At 42.1% G+C, this 25,288-nt stretch overlaps 1 protein-coding gene across 1 annotated transcript in view; it reads right to left on the bottom strand.

Moving 5' to 3' along the window:
* Positions 1 to 14,962, bottom strand: part of LOC309440189 ((E2-independent) E3 ubiquitin-conjugating enzyme FATS) — a 35,310-nt gene extending 20,348 nt beyond the window's left edge. The window contains exons 1-2 of the mRNA XM_082053610.1: positions 14,863 to 14,962; positions 11,584 to 12,670 (exon numbers count right to left, since the gene is read on the bottom strand). Coding sequence (XP_081909736.1) covers positions 11,584 to 12,670; positions 14,863 to 14,955 — 1,180 coding nt within the window. The 5' untranslated portion in view covers positions 14,956 to 14,962. The remainder of the gene's footprint in view (positions 1 to 11,583; positions 12,671 to 14,862) is intronic.
* Between the last annotated feature and the right edge of the window lie 10,326 nt (positions 14,963 to 25,288).

Here is a 25,288-nt window from a genome sequence, read left to right on the forward strand (position 1 = left end):
AATGGAGACAATTTCCCCTTCTGCACTGCACCCCTTCCCTGCCAAATAAATGCCACCTGCCCATAAGGGCTGGGGATTCCCACAAAGATGTGGATTGGGGAGAAAGAAAAGAAAGGCATGAAAATAAACTAGGAATAGGGTCTAAAATTAGAAAAAGGTGATGGCTGCTTCTTAGCTTTTATGAAAACAGAAGGATGCCTAAGAAAGGATTTTAAAAAGAAAGATTCCTATGAAATTCAGGTATAAAACATCCTTTCTGCATGAAAAGTGACTTCCTTAGATCCCATACTAATATTATAACTAAATCTTAGTCCTTATTAGATTCACTGGATGGTGGGGATTTTTTTTTTGTCATTAACTAAGGCAATAAGAAAAGGAGCGCCTTGTTCTTGTCTAACATCGAAGGCCATTGGAATAATAACGGAGCCAATTTGGTAAATCCTTTCCTCTAACTCCCTGTTGAATTAACCTTCCAGTTGGGAAGGTACACCTAGGTGCAGCCAATCCCCAGGAAAACACGGCAAAGCAAACCAGACATGGGCTCCAAAGATCAATTCCCTCATCCTGAAAGCAGCTGTCAATTAACTAACGAATGTACATGCAAATGATATGTAGAAAAAAAAAGAAGTACTTAGAGGTAAGATCACAGAGTTTCGCTCTGTACATTCTGGATGCGTTTTTAATGTACGATGTGGGGAATTAGGACTGTTACTCTCATTAAGACTATCTGGAATTGTATATCTAAATCCCCACGCACCTAACTTGAAATATATATGCCCCTCTGAGAACAGCTAGAATTGCAACTGGATGACTAGCAATATATGTTTTCTCTATTATCCCGGCTGAAGAAAGACTTTAAAACTAATGAATGAAGACATGCAAGTGTAATGCTTTGGGAGATACAGGAGAACAAAACTCAAAGAAACAGAAAGCAGAATGGTTCCGTTAATAAAATTCAGCAAATACAGATCCTGGTTGTAAAAGTTCAGTTGCTTATAGGAGAAAAAGTTATGGAACAAAATCATAATTACATCACAGAAAGGTCATTTTTGCCCAATGCAAAAAAGAAAAGGACAGCAGCTCGATCTTTAAATAATGACTTAGTGAAAACCATATGATATTGGAGGAGTTTAACGTATTCTGTAAAACCAGGGGTAGGTTTTCAAAAGCTCCTTTTTTAAAAAATAATCCTTGATCTCTGAGTAAAATGAGCATATTGTTTTACTGCAAAGTATCTTTTTACATTTTCCTCCCCGTCCCTTCAGGGGGTTTTGCTAACGGGAAGTGACCCTGCATTACAGCAGGTTCAACTCGCCTTTCCGTGACACACGGCCAATTCAGCCCAACAGACCCTTTTCCATTGTTACAACCTTTTTTTTTCCTGCTTTCCACTTCACAGCAGGATAATGCAGCTTTTCATACTTTCACACAACAGTCTTCCCAGCGTTTCAATGCGGATTTTTGACAATTCATGACAAAGTACTTCTTTGAAATTGGCCAAAGCTCCTTTTAACACACGCGGTGCTACAAAACCTCCGTGACCACCAAGCCAGCCCGCCGAGAAGCGGCCGGGGAAGGAGACACACAGCGTTGATTCCCCATGTGTCGTTAATGAGATCAGACACGGCCACTGTAGGTAGGCTTTACATTACAGACCACCTGCTGTTGGTTTTAAATAGATATTTTTTTTTAATTTAATAAAAGCTCCGTGCCCTGGGCTGCCGAGCTCTCCCAGACCTCCGCGATGGGAGCTGATGCTGCCAATACCCCAAGCAGAGAGGAGCAGCAATTAATGTTTCTTAAATATAAGAAACTTCAACCTTCTTCAAGATTTAGACCCAGGTATGTGTAGGTTGTACAGAGCCCACACATCTCAGGCAACAATACATAATCCAAACCAAGACTCCAGCCAATTTCAAAGACTGATGACCCAATCCCTATCATGAATCAAGTATTACCACCGCTAAGCCATACGATCTTGGATATAAGTAAACAGAGCGCACCATCTCAACAGCCTGGTAACACAGAGAACGGGAAACACAGAGAGCAATGACAACATTATTAGTTATTTCAGTGTTTGTCAAGGGATGGGAGATAGGATGGATAATTTATTGTGCAGATCGCTGCCAAGGATCACTTCTAATCAGTCAACAAGCTGCAGTCAGCAAGGAGTGCTACAAAATGTTGACGTTTTTACTGAAATTTTGGCTGACCAGGATGAGACCCATGTCCCTAACTGCCTTTTCATGTTTGTCAAATGTTTCGTTTGCAACAGGCAGTGTCAGCTGCTGTTCAGTATTAACATCCACGGATACTATCCGAATTGCAAAAAAATCCTGACAGTAATGTAGCTCTGCTCACGATCCCTAATTAAAATGTAATCACAGAATCCCAGACTGTCAGGGGTTGAAGGGACCTGGAAAGCTCATCCAGTGCAATCCCCCCATGGAGCAGGAACACCCAGATGAGGTTACACAGGAAGGTGTCCAGGCGGGTTGGAATGTCTGCACAGAAGGAGACTCCACAACCCCCCTGGGCAGCCTGGGCCAGGCTCTGCCACCCTCACCATGAAGAAGTTGCTTCTCAAATTTAAGTGGAACCTCCTGTGTTCCAGTTTGAACCCATTGCCCCCTCTCCTACCATTGGTTGTGACCGAGCCTGGCTCCATCCTCCTGACACTCCCCCTTTCCATATTGATCCCCATGAATGAGTCCCCCCTCAGTCTCCTCTTGTCCAGCTCCAGAGCCCCAGCTCCCTCAGCCTTTCCTCACACGGGAGATGCTCCACTCCCTGCAGCATCTTGGTGGCTGCGCTGGACTCTCTCCAGCAGTTCCCTGTCCTGCTGGAACTGAGGGGCCACAACTGGACACAAGATTCCAGGTGTGGTCTCCCCAGGGCAGAGCAGAGGGGCAGGAGAACCTCTCTGACCTACTGACCACCCCCCTTCTAATCCAGCCCAGGTATCACAGGCCTTCCTGGCTACAAGGGCCCAGTGCTGGCTGTAATGCTTAATGGGGCCTTGGATTTACCTTTCAATAAAAATGTGGGGCTGAATCCTGAAAAATGAGGCTGGGCCACGTCCTCAGCTCCATTCCCAGAGTTGTCCAGACCCAAAGTCAAAGCAACTTTGCAAGCTTGAACCGAGAGACTCGGCCAGACTGTTACTCCTGATGAACATGTCATTGTACCGATACCAAGGCGTCTTCAAACAGCCCTGCCTGGTGAGGATCAGGCTTAATTATCTCAGCTGTATCAATAACACCTCAAGCTAAAAGTCTAGATTAAAATATTCTCTCTAACAAAATAAGTGTGGTGGTTTTTTGTTGTTTTTTTTTTTTTAATAACATTGACAGCTGTGGACACTTTTCTCGGAAGCAAGATGCTTTCTTTTTGCAAAAGCTAATATTTGACTGTAGAAAGTTTTAATAATTTAAAAGAGAAATCTTATCAAGTATACCTAAGAGCTATTAGGCTTCAAACCTGTAATCAGTCCAAAGTAGGAAGAGCCTCTTGATGGCAAGGAACAGCTTGTTTACAGAAGGCTTTTTGGCAAAATTACCGTAGTCCAACATTTGGCTTGAGAGCAAACAATCCCACAACGCAGCTAATCAACAGCACCTACCCACAAGTCCCTCTGTGGCGACTGCCAATTTATTTTCTCAAAACACTTTGAAAATAATTAATCAATCTTCTCTTTTGATGTTAAATAAGGGAACGTCACTTGTTTCGGGGAGCAATGAGCTGCTCAGGACAGGACGTGACGCACCGGAGGGGGAACAAGGGTTTAATTTGCAATGACTGTACTAGTGAAAAGGGAACGTTCCTGCCTGGCACCTGCAGGAGATGGTCTTACACTCTGAATCATAAGAGCGCATTATTGCTGCAGAATATTAACATTTTAGCGGTCAGGAAACAAATCACCTGCATGATTTGATTCTACTGCTTAGAGCAGTGAATTCTAAATACCCAGCTGGTCGAGAATAATGTTAGTATGTTTTGCTAACATTTTTTCCCCTTTGCTTCCTGTGTGCTGGGAGAAGATAAAAGGAAAAATATTCCCTTCTTGTTAAACCTTTCATAATTTGGAGACTGGTCAAGCACCTGGTAATTATTTTCTCATTAAAGATAATCAGTCTTAGATTCTAAACTCATGCCTCAAATCAGCGTTTTTCTCTTTGGCCATGCTATACCCAAGCTGTGTCATTAACAAACCCAACATTCCCAAGCAATGGAACCTTAAACCGAGAGGATCTCTGTTCATATGATTAAGAAGCGTGGCAACAATTATTGAAAATACTTTGAAATTTGCTGCTGTACTTCGAGACATTCTCTTGAAAACCCAGGTAACAAAACCTCATCCGTGTTTGCATTTCAAGGATGTCATGCTGGAAGCTATCAGGACCTATTGTAGAAATTCAAGGAGTAATCTGATGCAGTGTGACTTTAAAAAAAAAAATTCAGGATGATTCAGAACATTTAAATGGTGATTTACAGGGTAAGAAATGTATCGACCACTTGGTATTTTCATCATGTCAAAGACACCTTGGTTGTTCAGCTCTTTCTGATAATTTACCGCAGCAGCCTGAGCCAAGTACTCATTTCACAGATGGCAGAAAAGTTGCTCCGAGTTTAAACCAAGTGTGAATTAGGAGAAAATGAGGCTCTTTGCTCCAGTGGCATAATGCAGTCACTGAATCCACATAGCCCATCTCTTAATCACTGTTTTAATGGTTCCAGTATTCAGTCCTCCACTGCTTGCCCTGAGTGCTAATGAGGGACTTGCCCCCTCCAGAGTCTCTCACTTCAAATTGTCTCATGTTTTTGCCAAGTCTGACAGCTCGAGATAGAAATGTCCACCCTGAACAAGATGGAAATCAGTGGAAAAACATCAGACCCTTCACTTTGACATGACAAAACAAGGAGAGCCTAACTTTAATTCGGGTCTTCAGCAGACAATATCATCATCTTCAGGGAAATAATTCTAGTTTATCAGTTTCACTCACAGAAATGCTGTCCATAATATTGTTAACAGGACAGAAATCTTTCTGTATTGTAGCAAAATGATGGTGTTTCTATCCAACAGGTGCACTGCTACGCCCCATGGTATAAAGCTGAGCCTTTAGTCAGTGAAAGGCATGATTCCTGAAGCTGGGGAATTCCTTCAGCTCCAGCCAAATTATTTTATGGGCTTAAACAAGGGAAACAAACACACAAAACCCCACAGGAAACCAAAAAACAACCACGTCCCCAGCCACCCATGTCTGCTTGTTGCCTGAAACTGCAGAGAAATTAAGAAAAACAAGCTCCATAGGGAAATTCGTGCTGTAATCACGGCCAGGGACGCCGTGACATCATAGCATTGCCAATGCCATTGAAAACCAGACTCGGGGCAGCTTTGGCTTACTCAGCCTTGAGCATCCTCTCTCCCTCTTGCTTACATCGGTTGCTGTGACCTCCAACAGGAGCTCTGCATCCATATGGCAGGGCAGAAGGCCACATTGCTCTTCAGAGTCCCATAGTTTTTCTAAACAAGCGATCCATTGCTTCTCCTCTTACATCCGATGAGCATCATCATCCCTTCATTCATCCCACCAGATGACGGGGAAAGTGGCAGCAGGCATTTGAAACACGGAGCAAAGCTCAAGAGCTTGGTACTCCATAACTGTAAAAGGGCCCTTCAGAAGAGGAATCCTCTTTTAAAATGAATTTAAAACCTTCAAGATAAGGAGAGCCAACTCCTATTCCTATCACACAGCCTGGGGTCTGTCTCAAAGGCTGGCAGCATCTTCCAGAGTCACTCATAACCGAGGGCTGCCAGTTCCTCACCGAGTTTTCAACCTCTGCAAGGACCACGTCCTCAATTTCTCAGCATCTCATGCGGTACATGAAGGTCACACTGCAGTGTGACACAGACCCAGTGACACAAAATGTCTAGACTAAGGAAAACTGACAACCTCCTCCATTTTAAATTTATACCAGATGAAGTGAAACATCAAAGGAGCTCCTTTTAATGGGCTTTTTGGCATGTGGTCCTTTGTTCTTAACAAGTCGGCACCAGCTGCTATGCCCATAATGCCAAGTCAGTAATGTCCCCGGCCAGATTCTCGGCTGATATAAATCAGTGTCACTCCTCTGAAGGCAGATGTGTCTATTGGTTGACATCAGCTGAAGATTTGGCTCCTCATGCTCAGCAGGTGCAAGCTAAAGTAAAATCTTCTGTGCCGTATTTCACATTTCTCCTGTCTTCACCATCACTACTGCTCTACACATTCTCAGGCTGGAGAGTTAATTAACATCAGCTGTAGCTACTCAAGTTTCTATACAATAAATTCCATATTGTAAGGAACAGCTTTCGTCTAATTATATCTTGTTCATGTATATACATATATATATATATATATATTTCCACACTAATCTTGTACTCTGGGTTATTATCTGGTGACTTTCCCATAAACGGAAGATGAGGTGAGAACATCAGATGGGTCACACTCATTCATAACAACATTTCAAATACTATTTAGTAATTGGAAGCAAATACTATTAATAGAGTTCAGTCTCAAGATTGTCTATGTTAGGCCATCCTGATTACCATGAGTATATATTCATTTAAATGTAACCTACAAATATTTTCTTGATACACAAAGATCTCAAATACCAGGGCCTTTTCAATGCATATTTAAAATAAAAACATTATTTTGCCTTGCAGCTAGAAGCATATTGAAATCTCACAGCACCCACTGTTCTGATTTTACTACAATAAAAGTGTATATATATATATATATGCACACACACCAAAAAAACCCTCTTGAAACAAACTAAATATAGTTATTTACCCCTTAGTAAACATGCTGCTGGCTTCAGCACTTGTTAATAAAACTCTTGCTTAAGAAGCAAACAGAAACCTATAAGCAATATGGGGCCATTCAACACCCCCAAAGGCCAGATCCCATCTCAGTTTTCTCCATCCACTGTCTTGGGCTGTTTTAATTAAGTAAATTATCCTTTCAAGTCACCTGCTCTTCTCTTTGAGAAAAAGTGCAAGCAGCTACAACACCAGCTCTCTGATCTGTCTCGTTCACCGGTTTAAACGTGTTCTCCCCCTTCCGGAGCGCTTCATTCCCGAGTTCTGCGGGAGAAGGGACGTGGGGGACGCCCCCAGTGCCCGCAGTCACAACCGTCACCATCGCGTCACACTCACCTTCCGTGGCTGACTCACACGTACCTCACAATCCCCATTTCCCTGCTTGTGGGTACTTTACATATGACCGTGATTCACGAGATGCCCTTTTGTCATCGCCCCCCACCCTCCTCGTGCATCCTCCGCGTCTTTATGTCGCTGTGGGAGCCAGCACAGCACCCACCATCTAAACCGGGTTTACATTTCCCTCCACCTCAGCTGCTCTTCCTTATTAACTCTGCAGTTTGGGGCATGACAACAAAAGGAAAACAAAAGTGTAGATGTTATAAAAGTCAAAGCGTTAGCAGAAATTTTCTCAGTTTATAACATAGCTGATGTTTGTCAAGGAGCTCAGGGATCAAGACATTTACTATCATCTAAGCTTAAAGATAAATTTAAATGTTGGCATTTATAATCTTTCACAGTAAAGTGATGATCTTGTTTAATCAAGAGGTCAAAATGAATTTAAACTTGTGCCATTTTCTTCTCTTTGCCCCTTTTTAATAATTCAGCATGGAGACACTAGCAGGCAATATATTTTAAAAGATAGATGGAAAACTAGATATTCGTGTGGAATATATTCTTCATGAAAGATAGGTGAGAAATTAAGATTAAAAATATTCCTGTCTTCAGCAGAAACAAGACTCATCTTTTCATTTTTAACTTACCTTGTATTTATGAGACATCAGCTACAGACAGTAAAGGAAATTGCAGCATTCAGTTAAAAGCAGCGTTAGCAAGTTCTGACAGCTCTTCAAAAGCCATGACCAAAGGCAGGGTGGTGCACATCCATCGACTGTGACAAGGACCTCATGGAGCTCTGCCCGAGCTCACCCTTGGTCATATCTCCAATGGGGGTCGTGTGGCTCTCAGTGAGCCATTTCACATCAACGGGTACACGTTCCTTCAGCTGCCCCAAGGATTTAAATGTTGACCACTCATTGAAAATAAACACAATTATGTCCTACAGCTCTATGTCCTCTCGCAGTTCAAGTTTGACTTCATGCGTAACATGGATTTTTTAGCATGTGCAGCCCATTTCTTGCCAGATAATAGAAGTAAAACGCCCAAAGTAACAGAATCAGTAGAGGATACAGTCCATAGCTGTGAAATCACAAGATCATATACCATCCTTGGGATGCTGTACCTTCCTTGGGATTCTATACCATGAGATATGGCTTTGAACGCTGAGTCTGAGAGATTTGGATTTTTAAGTATAATTACCATCCATGAGCATAGCCCAAGATTTACATTTTGTTAATATGACTAAAACATCCTTTTCCTATATGTCAGAATGTGAAAATGCACACCTCTGGAGATCACCTGGACCGACCTCCTGCTGAAAGCGAGGCCTCAGATTAGGTTATCCAGGTCCGTGTAAAGCCAAGTCTTGAATGCTTGGATTCGAACATGAAATAGTATAAGCTACACTATAAGTAGAGTCATCATTATTTTAATGAAACCACAAGAAAAACTAGAAAGACACTCCAAAGAGGCCATGACTCAACCAGCACTATAGGAAACAGCAAACCTGGCCCCAGTACCTGGAAAGCAGAGAAGTATTTGGGTGCTTATTCCACTTCAGATCCAATGAAGGCAGCCTGTACATCCTGGAAACTGCATTTAGAGATTTCACACAAAAAAGTCTCGGCTTGAAAGTAATTCCTATTTTTTTGTCCATGGTGATGTTATTGCCACTTGTATTTCTGCTGGCAGGAAGGTATTGCCTACAGCTGCAAACTAATACAAACTCAAACTTTTTGGGTCAACAGAAATGTGATGGACAAAGTGCTTTCCGCAGTTCCCTGATCCATGAGATAACTATGGTAAAGTATTAACACCATGGCAAAAGTTGTTTGCTGCCCCTTCTTTGCGGGCTCTTCCTTCTTTTTAAACATTTCACAAACATTTCATTGCATAAACATATAGCAGACCAAAACTTAATGTGAATAGATTTGAGCTCATAAACACCGGAGGTAAGAAATATCTAGAAGAATTGGCAATCTGTGATGGTATGAAGGACCGTGCTGATGGGGTAGTTATTTACTGTGCTCGTAAAGCAGCATCTTGCCAAATGGGTCTTGTAATTTTGAGCTGTATACACAGAAGTGCCACAGCAAAGAACAGGAAGGCAACTGTGTCCCGTTATAGCTTTCTTTAGATATTTAAAACCAGTCTTTAGATATTTAAAACCAGATATTTAAAAACCATTTAAAACCAGATATTTAAAACACACATACCAGGCTGCAGGACCGTACCAGACTTGCACCAGAACAGTGTTGGAACTAAGAGATCACTTCTCTACCTCCCTTCACCTATTTTCAGAACTAAAGGGAATTATTTTCATTTTCTCACAGGTTATCATCATACCAATCGCCTTTCATTTTAACGAGCAGTGCGGATGTCTCATGCATTTAACCGGGCTTCTTATGATTTGTCACATTTGATGGCTGAGGGCTATGCAAGAGCTCATTACTTTGGGGATCCTGGTGAGAAAGACTGTTGTTTTGAAGCATTATTCTGGCTGTTTGTACAAATTTCACACAGGAAAGTTGTAGTAAACTGATAAACACCTTATATATTACAAAGGGTCTGATCAAGAGACATAGGTCTCTTTACATTCTGCATTATTGCTTACACAAAAGGCGGAAGCAGTTAAAAAGGTAACACTTCCCATGTTTATTTACACCTATATTCTTGTGTACACAAATGGTGGAAATCATGGTTCAAACCCCAGTGTTTCTCAGCTGGTTACCTCACTTATTTCCGCTCTTCAGTAAAACTGTGGAACCATGAGCAGTGTCCTATTTCACTTTCTAATTGCTTCTGGTAGAAGTGATTTTGTGACCACTACTGTAACACCAAGCCCAGGGAAGACTCAATACTATTCTAATCCTTATTGCTGTGATATATCACAGAGAGACACCAGAAATGGTGTTGAAATAAGCCTAGAATGCCTAGTACTTTCTATGGAACCCTTAGGACATTGCTATTTGAAATTAGGATGGCATACAATCAAGTCCAAAGCTGAAACGCTTAATTTGTGGGTGCCCGTCAATGGAAGATCCTCACCAACGCTCACCCCTTTACATTTCCTTCCTGCTCCTCGTTGTCCCGTTTCCCCTTCAACAACAGACAACCTGGATTACGCTTAGAAACATAAATGAATATTTTACTTCAGGCTTTCTTCAGCAACCATCCTGAGGGGTGCTTCACCCTGTAGCTTTAATTTAAGGATCTGACCCTGGAATCACTGACACCACTGGTGGAAAATCCTGGCTCTTTGAGGTTAAATCATAGAATGGTTTGAGGTGAAAGGGATCTGAAAGGTCAGGGGCCCCTGAATGAAGCAGGGCCCTCCCTGTTCGCACCTCGAGAGCTGCAAGAGCAGCCCCATCAATTTGGGGCATGGGAAAGCAAGCACATCAGTAACAGCACCAGCCCATGAGACAGTTTCTCATCTTTCTCCTTTTACTCATTTGCACATTGGCAAGATGAGCGTACAAATGAATCATAGGAAGTAGCTTATGTTCATATACTGACCCTTAGATCAAAAATGCCGTATAAGGACAAGGTAATTGCATTTATATGTAGCCCAAGGTCGCAGGATACACAGGGGGTAAGTTTTTGGTAAAAGTCAGACTCACTCATTGACATTCCTCCCATCCACTCTCCTTTCCTGGAGAGTCAATAAACTCAGCTGTGGTTATTCAAGTGCACTGTACGTAGCTGCTCCAGCCCCGTGCGGCAGCCGCGATGCCACCCTGGCACAAAGCAATCCTCTCGGTACCTTTCCCTTCCCCCAGAGTAACGTTGTGAAGAAAATGTTGTGTTTGCAAAATGCTTGGAGAGGTTTGAAACAAATGTGTTGAAGACTTGCAAACCATTTACCTGGAGCCAACAGTTATAAAGCCTGGGCTTATTACTATAGCCGTCTAAATAAATGCTGAAAACAATAATTTTTAATTGCTGGGAGCACAGAACAAAGCTCGGTGTAGTCATCTCCTTCTTAATCTCACACTTTGAAATTTAGCCCTTATACAAAGAAAGACCTAATTGTTTTCAGGGGGTAAGCATTTGCATCTTGCTGGGAGAAAAAAATAAAAATTTACAGTTATAAATGGTTAAAAAGAAAGGTTTAATGCAGAAAACACAGGTAGAGTTTTCTCCAACGGATGAGCAGCATGCATCACTACCATGTCAAAGTCAGTATCAATGTCACTATCATGTGATGTCAAATATATTCATGGTAGACCTGAAACTGAAAATGTCTGGGTTGTGCTCTGACTCACCGTGCCCTTGCAGCAGCAAAGGTTCCTGTTACGTGCTCACATCAAATCATTAGGGTGGGTCTGTTCAGCCTGAACTTCTGCTCCACCAGACTGACATTTATGGGAATTACTTACCTGCCTCATCACTTGGATTAAGAAGCTGGAGAGAAAATGTAGTGTGATAGCTGCCAGATTGCTTATCATCATCTTTCTTTGTTGTTACCACGTTATTAGGTCCTCCGGGTATATCCACAAATCCTGGAAGTTCAGAGACAAAGATACTTTGCGAAGGGTATTTACTACCCAAATAGCCTTTATTTGTTGTCTCTCTATTAATTACATTATTTTCTGCTAAGTCTGTGCTCCAGTTTGATCCGAGTGGAGTCTTGTTTTCTCCTAGGAGCTTTGTCTTGGGCATCGTCTCTATTGGCTCTCCATTAGCTATGCCATCTACTCCATCTGCTGTTAATCTAGACGAACTGCAATTTATATTGAAGGACAGCGTTGATCTATGAATTTTTTGGCATTTAATTCGAGGTTGGTCAATGCACACATTGAGCGACTTGTCTAAATAATAGATGGTATTTGGACACTGCTGAGAAACCTGAAGGTGGACACAAGAGATGAATGAAGGAGGTACTTTCTCTCTCCCATCACTGCTTTGAAGACCCACGCCGTTCTCCTTGTTTTCCGGGTCAAAAATTCGCTTTCGTGGCTGCTCTTTGCTGAATCGCGAGCAAGATTCAGGAATCTTTGATGGAGAGACATTTTGGTTTGCATAGCCCGGTGGAGGACAGCGACGGAGGGCAGCGGGGACTTTACTCGAGGTGGGGGACACGGCGTTGGGTTCCTGCACAGCCCCAGCTCCTCGTGCTGGGTCACTGGATCCTGCAGCAACACGTTTGGCTGTAATAGTTATGGATGCAAACCCTTTCCGCAGGTTTTGAGACTGTTTTTCCTCTGCAATGGGAGAGTCCAATGGAGACGTGGTGTTGTCTAAAGTTGTCTGAATTTCTAACCTGCTGGGAAGCGCTGTAAATGCTCTGTTAATGTTGACTGAGCCATGGGTAGCCAGAGGTTGCTTTGCGTGGTAAGCACTGGGCTGGGGGATCATGGGCTGCACAGGCAAAGCACGGCAATTTTCTTTGGATTTATTCTCATCAATCATCTGTGAAATGACCATCGGTGAAATCAATTTTGTATTTTGTGATGATGGAGATTCCTGCACATGAAAAGATTCAAGTTACCAACATACTCCATCATAATATATGTAACTGTTGCTCATCTACCTTCCGGCACACCAGACAGTTTTATTGGAGATCTCTTGTTAACTTTGTAGTCATCCTAACTTGGTCATTTAAAAACACATGCTCTTGAAATAAGCTCTGTATTGTCTGGCAGACTTCAATGGAAACCTTATCATTCTGATGCAAAAAATAAAGTATTCTATACTATCATTTTCAGTATTTAACTCATTGCTGCAGCTGGGATTTGTGGCTGCTATGTTTAGTTAAAAAATGGATGTGTCAAAAAGAGTTGCCAGTTTCAGACTCTTAACTGCTCCTTCATGATGGTTTGGTGGAATTTAAAGTGCATTTAAATATGTCATAGATCATTAGCCCGAAGGTCCACATGTGCCATCATGTGGGCACCAGAGTCACGACTGCTCTACAACCTCACCAGTTATAGGCATGGAAAATCTTCTCAACGATCCCTCCCACAAAAACAATAAAATTCCCTATAAGGGATCTGAGTACTATTTTAATTCCCTCTTGTTTATCATTACTTGGTGGCACCTATCAATGATATAAAGCCACACATGTCCAAGATTGATTGATAACGGCCCAGATTCATTTTTCCAACCATGGCAGTAAACATCTATCTTGATAGACCATCCATTACTTCACTCAGTGTCATAAACAGGGCGCTTTTATGTTAACGCTGTCCAACAAAGACTAAACCTGAGTTTAAAATCTCCTGCTATTATTATCCACACGGCCGGTCACATAAGTCACATGCAATAAAGCCTCTGGCCTAATCTCATTGCTGCTGCAAATTGGCTGCTTATATTGCTCCTGCCCTGTGTTCCCAGATCTCCTGATTCTAATAGAAAAAAAACCCCACCAAATTGGCATGCGAACCTCAGGATTAGCTCCATAATGAAAGCTCATCCAAGTTCATTCGGGGTTTAGGTGCCATTTCCTTGCTGTACTGCTCCTGCTTGTTATGAATTCATTTCAGTCATATCTGGGCATCTATCATCTGATAATAAATGCCAGTACTTGACAAGTATTTCACAAAACATTATATTCTTCCTCGAGAAAGACGATGGGAGCAGCAGAGTTGTGACCTCCCAGGTGCCACATCATCCTCCTCGGGGTGCCAGAGATGGGACCCTGCACCAAACCGGCCCTGGGCTCCTGTCCCCACGCATGGAAACTGCACAGAAATGGGCTTCTCTGCCACTCTTGGGAAGGCTGATTTGGGACCCCAAATAGGGAGAGTTAGAGCAAGAGTTTATTAATGAGGTGAAATGCCAAGTAGATTTTATCAACTCTTCAAACCAGCTGCCTGTGGTTTTGACAATTCAATAATTTCTTAGCCCTAGGGAAAGCATTTTCTTCCTTCTTTGTTTTTTTCATGGTTTGTAACCACATTTGCCTTATATTCTCTGCACTGCATTTACTTCTACCTATAGATTCAAGCCCTTTGCATGCCTTCCAAAACTCCCGACTTCCCTTAGATTTCTACAGGGCACCAAAGAAGAACAGCACTCAGAATACTTTATTTCGGACGTATTTCTCATGCTCCAGTAGTTATTTTGACATTTATTCATTTTGTTAAGGGCTGCACAGATGGAGACATCCTGCAAGAGTCCAAAGGCATATCAAAAATGCTCCTGATTAGCTTCAAACACATGCATTCATAATTTTGCTTTTCCTTTTTCTGTTTGAGTACATGTATTATTCCCTCCTCCCAACCTCTGGTGAAGAAATGGATCTTTAATGTTAGCCCAGTTGATCCTATGCTTGTTGGGAGCTTTCAAGCTTCACTGCATCTTGTGAAAAAAAAGATGCACTTAGACAAAGTAATTGTGGTGAACTGAAAACCTCAAGCTTTATCTTGAGAACATCTGAGACAGGATGTACTGATATTTGAGATACCACTTGATTTAGTCTCCTGAGGTGTTTTAAACAACCTTCATTCCCCCACAAAACATGCAATTTTTCCCCCTCCCCAAGAGCACACTGAATCGCAACATTTAGCCATCAATTTATTTGGCTTTTCTGCTGCCTAAGCTAAGCCTAGCTAAACAAAGTGAAGTCCAAACACACCGCTCAGCAATCGGTGATTGTTTTTGAGATCTGAATGCATTCTGCTGACTGCTATCTAAACACGAGTTGTTTATTTTACCTCGGTAGAGCTTGGCTCTCTCTCCGCAGCGCTCTGCCACCGAAGGCCGGTGCACGTCCTCTGAGCACCAGCGCCCCAGCGCTTTTGGGTCATTCCTGGGAAAAAAGCCCAAAAACACAGAGAAAATAATGTTATTTTCAGTGTCCTGGAGAAGATGAGTTAGAAAATGGGGTTTTAAATGGAGCGCAGGCAGGAGGGAAAGAGCTACTGTAAATGATCTGATTGCCTCGGGATCTTGTTATCGGAGCGATCCCATTTCTCCCTCTTCCCAGGGAGGCGCTTGAAACACCCCTGGGATCCTGTTGCAAAGACGTGTTTGCGGACAGTCCCACAATGTGTTAAGGGATGATACAAAGCTTGAATAACTCGACTTTTGCTTTCTGTGCAGGAATTGGGGAAGATGGGAAACGCGCATTTCAACAAACGTCACTTTTGTGTAGTCTGCAGAACCGGGGAGCACAAATGGGCACATCAATGTGCTGGATGCTGCGAGCTTGGTTTCGTTTGCACTAAGTCACCTTCACAGTTAAAGAACCACAGTGAATTTAAATCATATTTGTAATTCTATGACATCATAGCTTTTCTTGTTCAGCGATAACTATTACATCAGTACATCACTCTCTGATTTTGCCTGTTTTTCTTACTGCGAGCGCTCGCCTGTCTGCAGCTTTGTACACAGACCTGATTTCCATACAACACGGAGCCTGGGCTATCGCAATGATGCATTATGTCTGCTGTCAAGAGCTTTGCCAGAAATTACGTTACTTTCTATTTTGTAACAAGCATCCAGAATTAATTTTCAAAAATTCTCCATTTGGACTGAAATCTCTTGACATTACCGGCTGTTGCTTTATAGCAACAAGTCGCACCACTAGTAAGATTTTTTTTCTCTTTCACACAGACAGCCTGTCACATAAGTTGATAATTTTTTACTGAGCAGAATTTCAGTTTAAGTGTAAAATTATATTAACAAAGGAATATATAAATCAGGTCCACTTTAAGAAGTGTTTGTTAAAGCATATTCACCATAGCTGCACCCAAGGAGATGAAGCCTGCTAAGAAGTAGAAGAAGAGGGGGAAGGTACCAGGTCTATCCCCCATCAGGAGATGATCTGGAGTCCCACCATGGAGCAGCAATCACAAAACACTAACAGGGTGTTTGATGAACCTTCTACTTCCACAAAGTATACTAAGGTATATTGTAATACTTAACTTGCACAGCTCCAAGGTGCCAACGCCACTGTGTATATCAATAGCTAGCATGAAAAAAAGAAAAAAAAGAGGTTTGCATTTGTCATTGAGCAAAAGGAGGTGCTGAGCAACAGAGAAAACAGCTGGACTCGTTAGCTACAGGACAGGAAAAAAAGAAAATTCAGAAAATAGCTGGAGCAGAGGGCCCACTATACGTTTTCTGGCAAAGAAATAGTGTGTGGTTGCAATGGGTGAAAATGCAGTGAAGCTGATCTAGCACTGGATCATGGTGAGTGCTGGCACAAGAACCAGGTGAGACGCCCTTGGACCCCACGTCTCACCCCACTGTGGTGCACAGCAACGAGGACAAAATCCACCTCCACCCACCAGCAGTGGGAGGGGGCGATCGATGGAAAGGTTATTTTCAGTGTATCAGTACTCTGGTGAGCCACCTGCGAACACCTTCACTAGGAAGAGCTGCTACATAGGCTGTTTTATTTATTTTTGAAACAAATAAGTGGGGAATAACTTATAGAGAAAGATGAAGTAGAAATTATTGAATTAAAGCAAGACCTCAAAATAATCCAGAAGTTCGACATACAAAATATCTGCAATTAAAACAACAACTTCACCTGAGTCATGAATATTTTCCTCAAACACTTTACAGTAAGAAAACCACAGTTATCTCCTATGGAGCTGTAAAGCTACGACAGGAGAACATGGACTTGTGAATGTCAACCAGTGCGCAAGGACATCCAGAAGGCTGGCTGGAGATAAATCAGATCCACACAGGCATGTTTTGCCAGATGGCCTTCCATGGATTTCATTTGAATGTATTTTCAGCACAAGACTCAGTACCGCGGGTTCAAACACGAACAAGTTGTCAAAGTCCACACAGTAAATGACATGAAATATGTAGGTTATTCTTATCAAAGTAACCTCCTGTAATTAGCAAGAATGTGTCCCATTTCACACAGATCCCTTGGAATAGATGAGTTCTTGCTTGATTAAATAAAGTCTCTCCTTCTGGAGCAGAAGAGATAGGAAGAACTGAGGTGGGAAGAAGAAGAGGATGAAATTTTTGCATTGCATTTTGTACCGTATTCTGTTCAATGACATTCTCATATTTCTACGGGAATTCCATTGTTGGAAAACACTCAAACTTTCAGCATGTCGTTTAAAGTAGCTGCTGAGATAGACTGAATGGCATTGGTAGCAAAAGCTCTGGCATTTTTCATTATATTATTAAATCTATTCTTGGAAGTTTCACATTGGGAAATTCATGTTAACAGAACAAGGAAAGAAAACCCCAAAACCTTTATAAGGAGCTTGAATCTGTGTTTGAAATGAAGACACTTCAGGGAGCACACAGGCTTAGATATGTCGCATACACAGCTTTCATACAAATTCTCATTGCTGACAAAACACATTGCACTGTAACTCTTGTTACACAATGAAATGCAAAGTTCAGTTTTTCCCTTGTGTGAAAGCATGAAAGAAACGGCATTTCAAGCACTTTCAGGCTCTGTGGGGAGTATGAGAAACTTATTTCTATCTGAGTTGAAATCCTGAGTATTTGTTTAAACTCCCCAGACCTTTATTCCACCATGACCCACCTCTCCAGCCTACGAACGGGAGATGTGATGAGGAACAAAGGAGCAGTTTCTGGCATATGAACTTTGTCCTATTACATCTTCACTCTTCTTTTTCCCCCCACGAATACTGTTTGTCGAAGCAAATGATACGCTCCTTGGCAAGGCATCTGGACATCCGGCTATAGACCAGGGTTTTCCTAATTACGGCATGCAGCTGGAACCGATTCTCCCAGTCTCGAGTGCCTGGATGTTGCCTCGGGCCAACTGGCAGCCGGCTCAGATAATGATTCAGAAAAGATGTACTTGTAAATCAGCTTGCTAAAGCACAGAAAGATTGGAAAAGGTGAGGGTGCTGGTGAAAAGTAGCGTACCGCGAATATTTGGCATGCACGGGACAGCCCAGTTTGGAGCCAGCTGAGGTTTTGCACAAAACTTGAGACGCATGTCAAACCAGCCCGCAGATAACGCTAGTTTGCCGGTGTATCAGATCTTTGCTAGATGTGCAGACTGCTGTGCACATTTGGTGACACCGGGCAGAGCTGGAATGACTTTAGACCTCTGGCCCTGCCCTCATGTCCAGTTTTTCTCATGAAAGTTGCATATTTCAGTCATTTACTATTCACACGCTGACAAATTTCAAATGTGCGTCAACATTTCTGATCTCTGCTTACTCCACACTGACCAGACCTCCCATTCCTGCTGAGCCACCAGCACCACCTCAAAATCGACTCCGGAGGCTCCAGAAACCACCAGAGCATCCCTCAAAACACCATAAACCAGCATCTCAAATCACAGACACCAGTATGAAAAGGGGAAAACCACTCCACTTCACCACAAAATTATCATTTTTTTTGTTGATCCTTAGCCCACCATCTAAGGGATCTCTGAGGACAGTCAGGGTCCCTGTAGTCCCCACGTCAGCATTGTTGGTTACCCAAAAATGCTCACATTCCCCACTTGGGGCCTGGGAGCGTAAGGACATCAACGTCTTGGCTGCAGGGCCAGGCACCAGAGTAAGCACTCAGCTAATATAGTATCTTTGGCCTCACTTAATACTTTCTTAGAGCCTTTTTCTCCTTCTATGCATTATTCCTACTGTAAGTTATCAGCAGATAAACCATATTATTAAAACCAACTTGGAGGAATTTGTTTATACTTTGTGTATAACGTTAGATTTGTTTAAAATTTCTTGTGACTTATTTAATTCAAATACCCGAGGAAGCCTTGAGGAAAAGAGCGTCGTCATTAAAGATTCACCACGCTCCCTCTGAGCGAGGGCTCTGGGAAATCATAATTCACTTCTGCAGATCTGAAGTGAGTCATCCAGAAAAGCTATCCGGACACTGCAGATACATCGAAGATGAAAGCCAAGTCGGAATGAACACCAGAACCAATTCTACGTCTTCTGGTCTTCTTCATGTGTCATAAAGAAAGAATATAATAAAATCGCAAAGGGTCTTGCCATCTAAAATAAAGCTGAACAATGAAGCTAAAGTTCGCATGCCCGGTACTAAAAGTAGAGACTGATGTAAGGTGAGATTTTCAGCATTTGTCTAAGTCCTTGCTGACGTTAAATTGATTTATAGGGAATCTACTGACGAGTGTTGTGTTTACTTGTTAGCGGAGAGAGTGATGCATGTCCAGAAAGCCTTGGCACAGGCAGTCTCGCCATCCTTCAAGGACGTCGTCCTGAGCCTTCAGAAGCAACGTGAAGTCCAAGGAGGAGTTGAGGTGCTGCACTGACAATGGTCCAAAGGCAGCGTCCCAGTGAGGACAGTGCACAGGAAGGCAGCCCCATAGCCACAGGGGGATTTTATACTCTTTTACAACCTCATAACACGGCCCCTGATTTTCATCTCTGCAGGATTTGACATTTTAGCTGCCTCCATGCAGAAAGAGACAGCAGTTTTCACTAAGATGCTTGAGGAGCACATATTGTCATCCTGGTGGCTTTAACACAGCTAGAAACCACCCATCAAGAAAGGACGACACATGGAGAGTCCTGTTAAAGCATCTTTGTGAACTTCTTATAAGTGGCTTGCCCCGACTCACAATGGGGGTCAAACAGCAATAGAGATTTAAAGGGGAAGAAAACAGCTGCCAACCCTTTTCTTGAAATCTTTCTTGTCGTGGAAAAAGCCAAACCAATACAAACAAGTACCTTGCCACAAAAGAAAGTACTTGAACATGGTTGTACAGAGATAACAGTATTTTACAGCAGCTTTGTTGGTGAGATTTTCCAATCAGAGTAAGGAAAACAGCCTGAAATTGTTTCAGTCTGAACAGGATGCATTATGTAAACAACAGAGAACAATATTTTTTTAAGATGTCAGGATGGATTTATTTCTATTACAAGTAGCATCATGAGATTTGTTAACTGAATTATCTTTCCCTGCTTGCACACCTTGAAGCTGTAGCTGGCTGCCTGCAGAGATGATTACAGGCTCTGCCACGGAACGGACAAATGAGTTCTGGTCTGCTATCAAAAAGCCAGAAGTCATAAATCTCTCATTATCCATGCCATTAGAGCAAGGTGCTCATCAGGGGGCTAGAAAGAGCACAGGAATTATATCTTGAAGCCCATGCATAAGAGAAAAAAAATATTGTGTTTCCATTATGCACTGTTATTATTCTTTATCTTCACTTTATAAAATATAGTGAGAATCACCCTCAGCATATCTATCACACACACAGAGTTAAAACCAAGTAGATTCTACACTTTCTCCTTTTTCTTCATCCTCCAAGTTTTATGCCTTTTTTCTTTTTCCTAGGTAGCATAAGCTCATGGTGACAAATCTCAGCCCCTAGAAGCCATAACAAACTCGCCAAACCTGCCCCAGCCCAGCTGTGTGGACATAACTCAGGCCAAGGACTCAAATGGGAGCACACGGGAAGATTTAACCGACACAGGTTTGATTTCTTCAGTCTAAATAACATGGTCTGTCACTGGAGCTCTTTCCTGGAGCTTGTCTGAGATCTCTATAAAATGCTGTAGAAAGAGAATGGGGACCTCAAAGACAGGGTATTAGAGGGAGGATATCCGTAAGACATGGAGAACTGGAGTGGAGCACAAGGCACGATAGTGTTTAGTAGCCAAATCATACCTTTTCATAATTTTTCTTCAGCAGTCTCATTGTAGAGATGTAAGAGAGGCCACAACTGTCACAAGTTCCTATTCCTGTGGCAGTGAGAAGAAAAACTGGAGGCAAAGAGCAAGCCAGCAAGCTCCCCAATGTTGATGATCCAAGCAGTTCAGGTCTTGAAGCTCCATGGTTCCTCTCACTCTGATGACTGGTGGGACTGGCTTCCACCCATCTCTTTGCTCTGCTAAAAGCACTGCAATATTGTCTATATATTTCACCAGGATTCTGGGAGATGGATACTTCTGTATGATTTGGACACATTAACCTAAGAGGATTTTGCAAAGCAGTGAGAGATGGTGCATGAGCAGCTAAAGAACCAAAATCTCCTTGGAGATGAGGACTCCCCTCTAGGTAATCCTGGCATGAGGTGCTCTGTCACCGCACCAAGGCAAGGGGCAGCAAAAGGCAGACGACACCTTTGGTTTCTTGTCAAAGTCAAACATTCAAATAGGAACAGTGCATGTGCCAGAATTTTGTCCAGAAAAGAAGGTAGACAGCAGACAGAGACAAAGAAAGGAGGTGAGTCCAAGCAACACCAATAACTAAGTTTTACAGATTCCACTTATCTCTAATTTTGTGGCATTCTGAATACCATTCCTGTTCAGATCTTTGCACAAAGATTCATTAGTACTTACTGTAACATCATTTGTCTTACTGACCACCGAGCACCTAATGTACTCTCAAAATTAAGATGTAACTAACAGAAAAATTTCATAGGGAAAGAGTTATGGGAAGGGATCGTCCACCACTCTCAAAGTCCCCTTCACAGCACATTATAAAGACATTTGGTGACCACGTCTGTTTCTGAAAGTACACGAATGTTTAGGATAGCCAGAAAATTCTTAAGTGACCGTAAACATGAAAATACTATGCATAAGCAAACAAAGGAAAAGCAGTTCTGCAGCCAAAAAGTATATTTATGAAGAGTTGTTTTAGTACTATAACGTGTATTCATGTAAAGGTCATAACATGCACAGAATTTGACGGTACAAATGGGGTTTGTAAATAAAAATTCCAGCAGTGTTACTCAGAACTGGTAGCAATTACAAAATGTGCACATTTGCCTAAAGCTGCTTATGCATAATAAGAGGCAGAGGTAATTGTTTGGCCTCAGCAATCCAATATTTCTTACGTTTATCTGCTTTTGTTAGAGCATAACTTTAAGACAAGAAACTGTAGCGAGGACAAGAGAAAACCTGTGTGCTCTTATCCATGCATTTTATGACTCAATATATATCCTGCTGCAGGGATTTTTCACCATGCTTTTGCTTAACAATGATATTTGCTTTATTGATTTTTTTTTTCCCCTTTTAGTACTCTTAATACAGTGTGGGCTCCAGAAGATGATGTGTGCTGTGGGTACAGATGCTTTTGTCAAGACATCAAAGTAGCTATTCCAACACACAGCTATATTAGTCCAATTTTGTTTCCAAAACAAAGAAACAGGATGTTCACATGAGCCAAATTTGACACTGAACAATTTGTACAACGGAACTAAACTCAGAGGAGCCCCAGTCATGCCAGATTTAATATAGACTTTTCATGTTACTTTTGTATAATAGAAGCATTCATTTTTGTGTAATGCTTGGGATATTATTTCTTTCTGGAAAGTCTTGCACATTAACTGCTGTGACTGCAGACATCAGAAACTGCTGGATAATAGGGGATGCGGTAGGATAGAACCAGGAGGAAAAAAAACACAACAGTGTTAACAGGATAAAAACACAATAGCTAAGATTTAAATAAATATGAAGCCTAAAAAGTTAAGTTTCTAAGTTATTAGTTTGATCACAAAGTAAAGTTTTATTTTGCATCATTCAAGATTTCTGTGCAGCTCCCACTAATTTCAGTTGCCAATGACTTTCCTCAACTCTAAATCTTAACCTTTCATGCAGTTGAACTTGGTAATTATTCTACCATGTAAAACTTTTTCAGTTGGTGAAATAATACCTACATTTGCTTTTTGAAGGGAAATTGAAACCCAAATCTCTATTCGGAGCATGAATGCACGATGTGGCTGTGATTTGTTTGATCTCGGAATTAGCTCTTTCAAATTCCATTGGAACAGGTTTAGGAACAGGTCATGGTAGAGATTAAAACAAAAGTGTAGTAATACGAACACGAAACAGGGCATGGCAGATTTTGATTTAATCACCAGATTCAACAAAAGATAACTGGTAATTGTTTTTTTTTTTTTTTTCCCATTTGTTTGGCTGTTTTTTTAATCACTCCGTCTTCAAACTCAGAAATGGAAGGTGCAGAAAAGCTTGGAATCGATGATTAAATGTTAAAGCCCTCAGAACCTTAATTTTTGGCGTCTTTAAAACGCTGGTTGGCGGGGAATGAAATTGGGAGTTCTCCAGCTCTCTTTTGGCTGCAGGTGTCACCTGAATGAGCAGGAGCAGGGTTGGGAGCAGCCAGCGCCCACCCAGCCCAACCTGGCCAGCCCAGGCAGCCGGGGCCGCCTGCTCAATGAGCAACAACCTGCTGCTTAGCAACAGCCCAAACCTCACCAGAGTTTCTATATTCCATTTCTTGTGCTAAACTAAAAGCTCACATCCCAAATTACTGCATTCAGCAACAGAGCTGTGACACATGGACAAGAAAATGCATTTTCCTTTACTTGCTGCAAGACTTCCTTGCCCTACAGTGTTGCATTTGTAAAATATACATAACCCCCAACCCACCACATTTTGATGCAAGATCAATCTGAAAAACAGTTTGATATGTGGATAGTTATTTTTGCAATAGTTGCCCCCTAGGAGCTATTTATGTGAATAAAGTATTTCACATGTCTATACATTTAATGATCAGGTCACTAAGACTGATTTAAGGCCAAACACAGTCATGTTCTCTCATAAATATACTGGTTAGAACGACAAAACCATGCTTGCAGGAAAGTTGTCCCTGTGTTTTAGAAATCCTGACTTTTTCCTAATTATTATTTACTGCATGTGAAACAAATATATAAGAAGCCACAACCCCCCCCTCCCACAACCCTATTTCACTGTACTCTCTATTTGGATCCAAATTTTAGCCTGATTTTCAGAAGGAATTTGATTTATACCCCACCCTTCTATCTGTCCAACCTGGGGCTTTTGAGCTTGTGGGATGTTTGAACCAACGTAACAGAAGGGTCGATAGCTGATCTTCAATAACCTTACTGCAAAAATCAAAGGTTTTGTAGAAATGAGAGGCTGCCACAAAGAGAAGTTCACCAGGTCCCCCCTGTTTGATCAGCAGGGAGAGACTCAGGTCTCAGAGTACTGAATCATGGGCTTGATCTCTTTCTCATTAAGCCTCGTTACAGAAGTCCACAGCCTATATTTTCAATATCATCCTTCTGTTTTCATTATCTAAAAAAATATATGGAAATCTCATGCTAAGATTATGGAAATTGAGAGGCTTAAAGAAAAGTTAAGTGCTGGAGGCCGACCTAATGATGCTCTAACTGCTTGATCCCGGTATTGCTGTACCTTAGACATAATCATGTACAACATCTGTCCTGTTTAAAGGCACATAGCAAATCATTACTGAAGCAGTCACCTTCCTAAATGTGTGTACTATGATAGACACGGCATTAGGTACCCAGATTTTACTGCAGAGAATACCTGGGATAACGCAGCAAGAAGTAATAACTGAATGGCTTAGGCTGGTATAACAAAATGCTGAAGTAACCATCTATTGAAGGCAAAATTAAGTTGTTAAGGGTGATTACCAGCACCACTTTGTTTGTCCTACAGTTGTTCTGTTCGGTGACAATCTCTGATCCAGAGCCAGCACATAAGCCATTAAATAATTCAGCCGCACTCCTCATCCAGCTCAACTCCCCCAGCCAGATTCTGGCCCCTCTCAATTTCGGTCTTTCCACTGAATGCTCTGGGCTGAGAATTGATCCCAAAGGTCTCTTCAGGTCCACCAGTTACAGGACGCAGACTTTGCTGAATGTGCTTTCAAAAACCTCTTTGGTCATTATTGATGCTCTCTCTAACATTAACTAACATAAAATCCTCCAGCTAGAAGCTGCAGAATGACCTGTAGGATGTTACTGAGCATTTTCAGGCTTCACGAGGAGCACGCTGAGAGCTCACAGCCCCGTACTGGAGACACTGATGCTCATGTGGGACGTGACCAGGTGATGATGTGTCTGAAACCAAGAGCAATGAACTTCGCACTGGGAGTGGGGGAGATTCACCCTTGTGCACAGAGACAGCGCAACCCTGGACGCTTTGGCAAAGGAGAAATTCAGGTGGAATTTTCTTTTAGGAAAGTTTCAGCTGGAAATAAAACTCTGCAGCCTGTCTACATTGTTACGGCACTCGCACAAACTGTATTTTGGGGTCTCTGCTCTCCGTTTTGGGCTGGCTCCCAGCTGAACTCTCTCATGATGCAACACAACTCTCCCCCTCACCCTCTGTAACCCAAGCGAAAGCGCCAAAGAAAAACTGCTTGGAAACAGTTGACATTTTATGTAATAGGCTGTAATTATTAACCCGA

This window comes from Streptopelia decaocto, assembly GCF_964273445.1.
Source record: "Streptopelia decaocto genome assembly, chromosome: 5".
NCBI lineage: Eukaryota > Metazoa > Chordata > Aves > Columbiformes > Columbidae > Streptopelia > Streptopelia decaocto.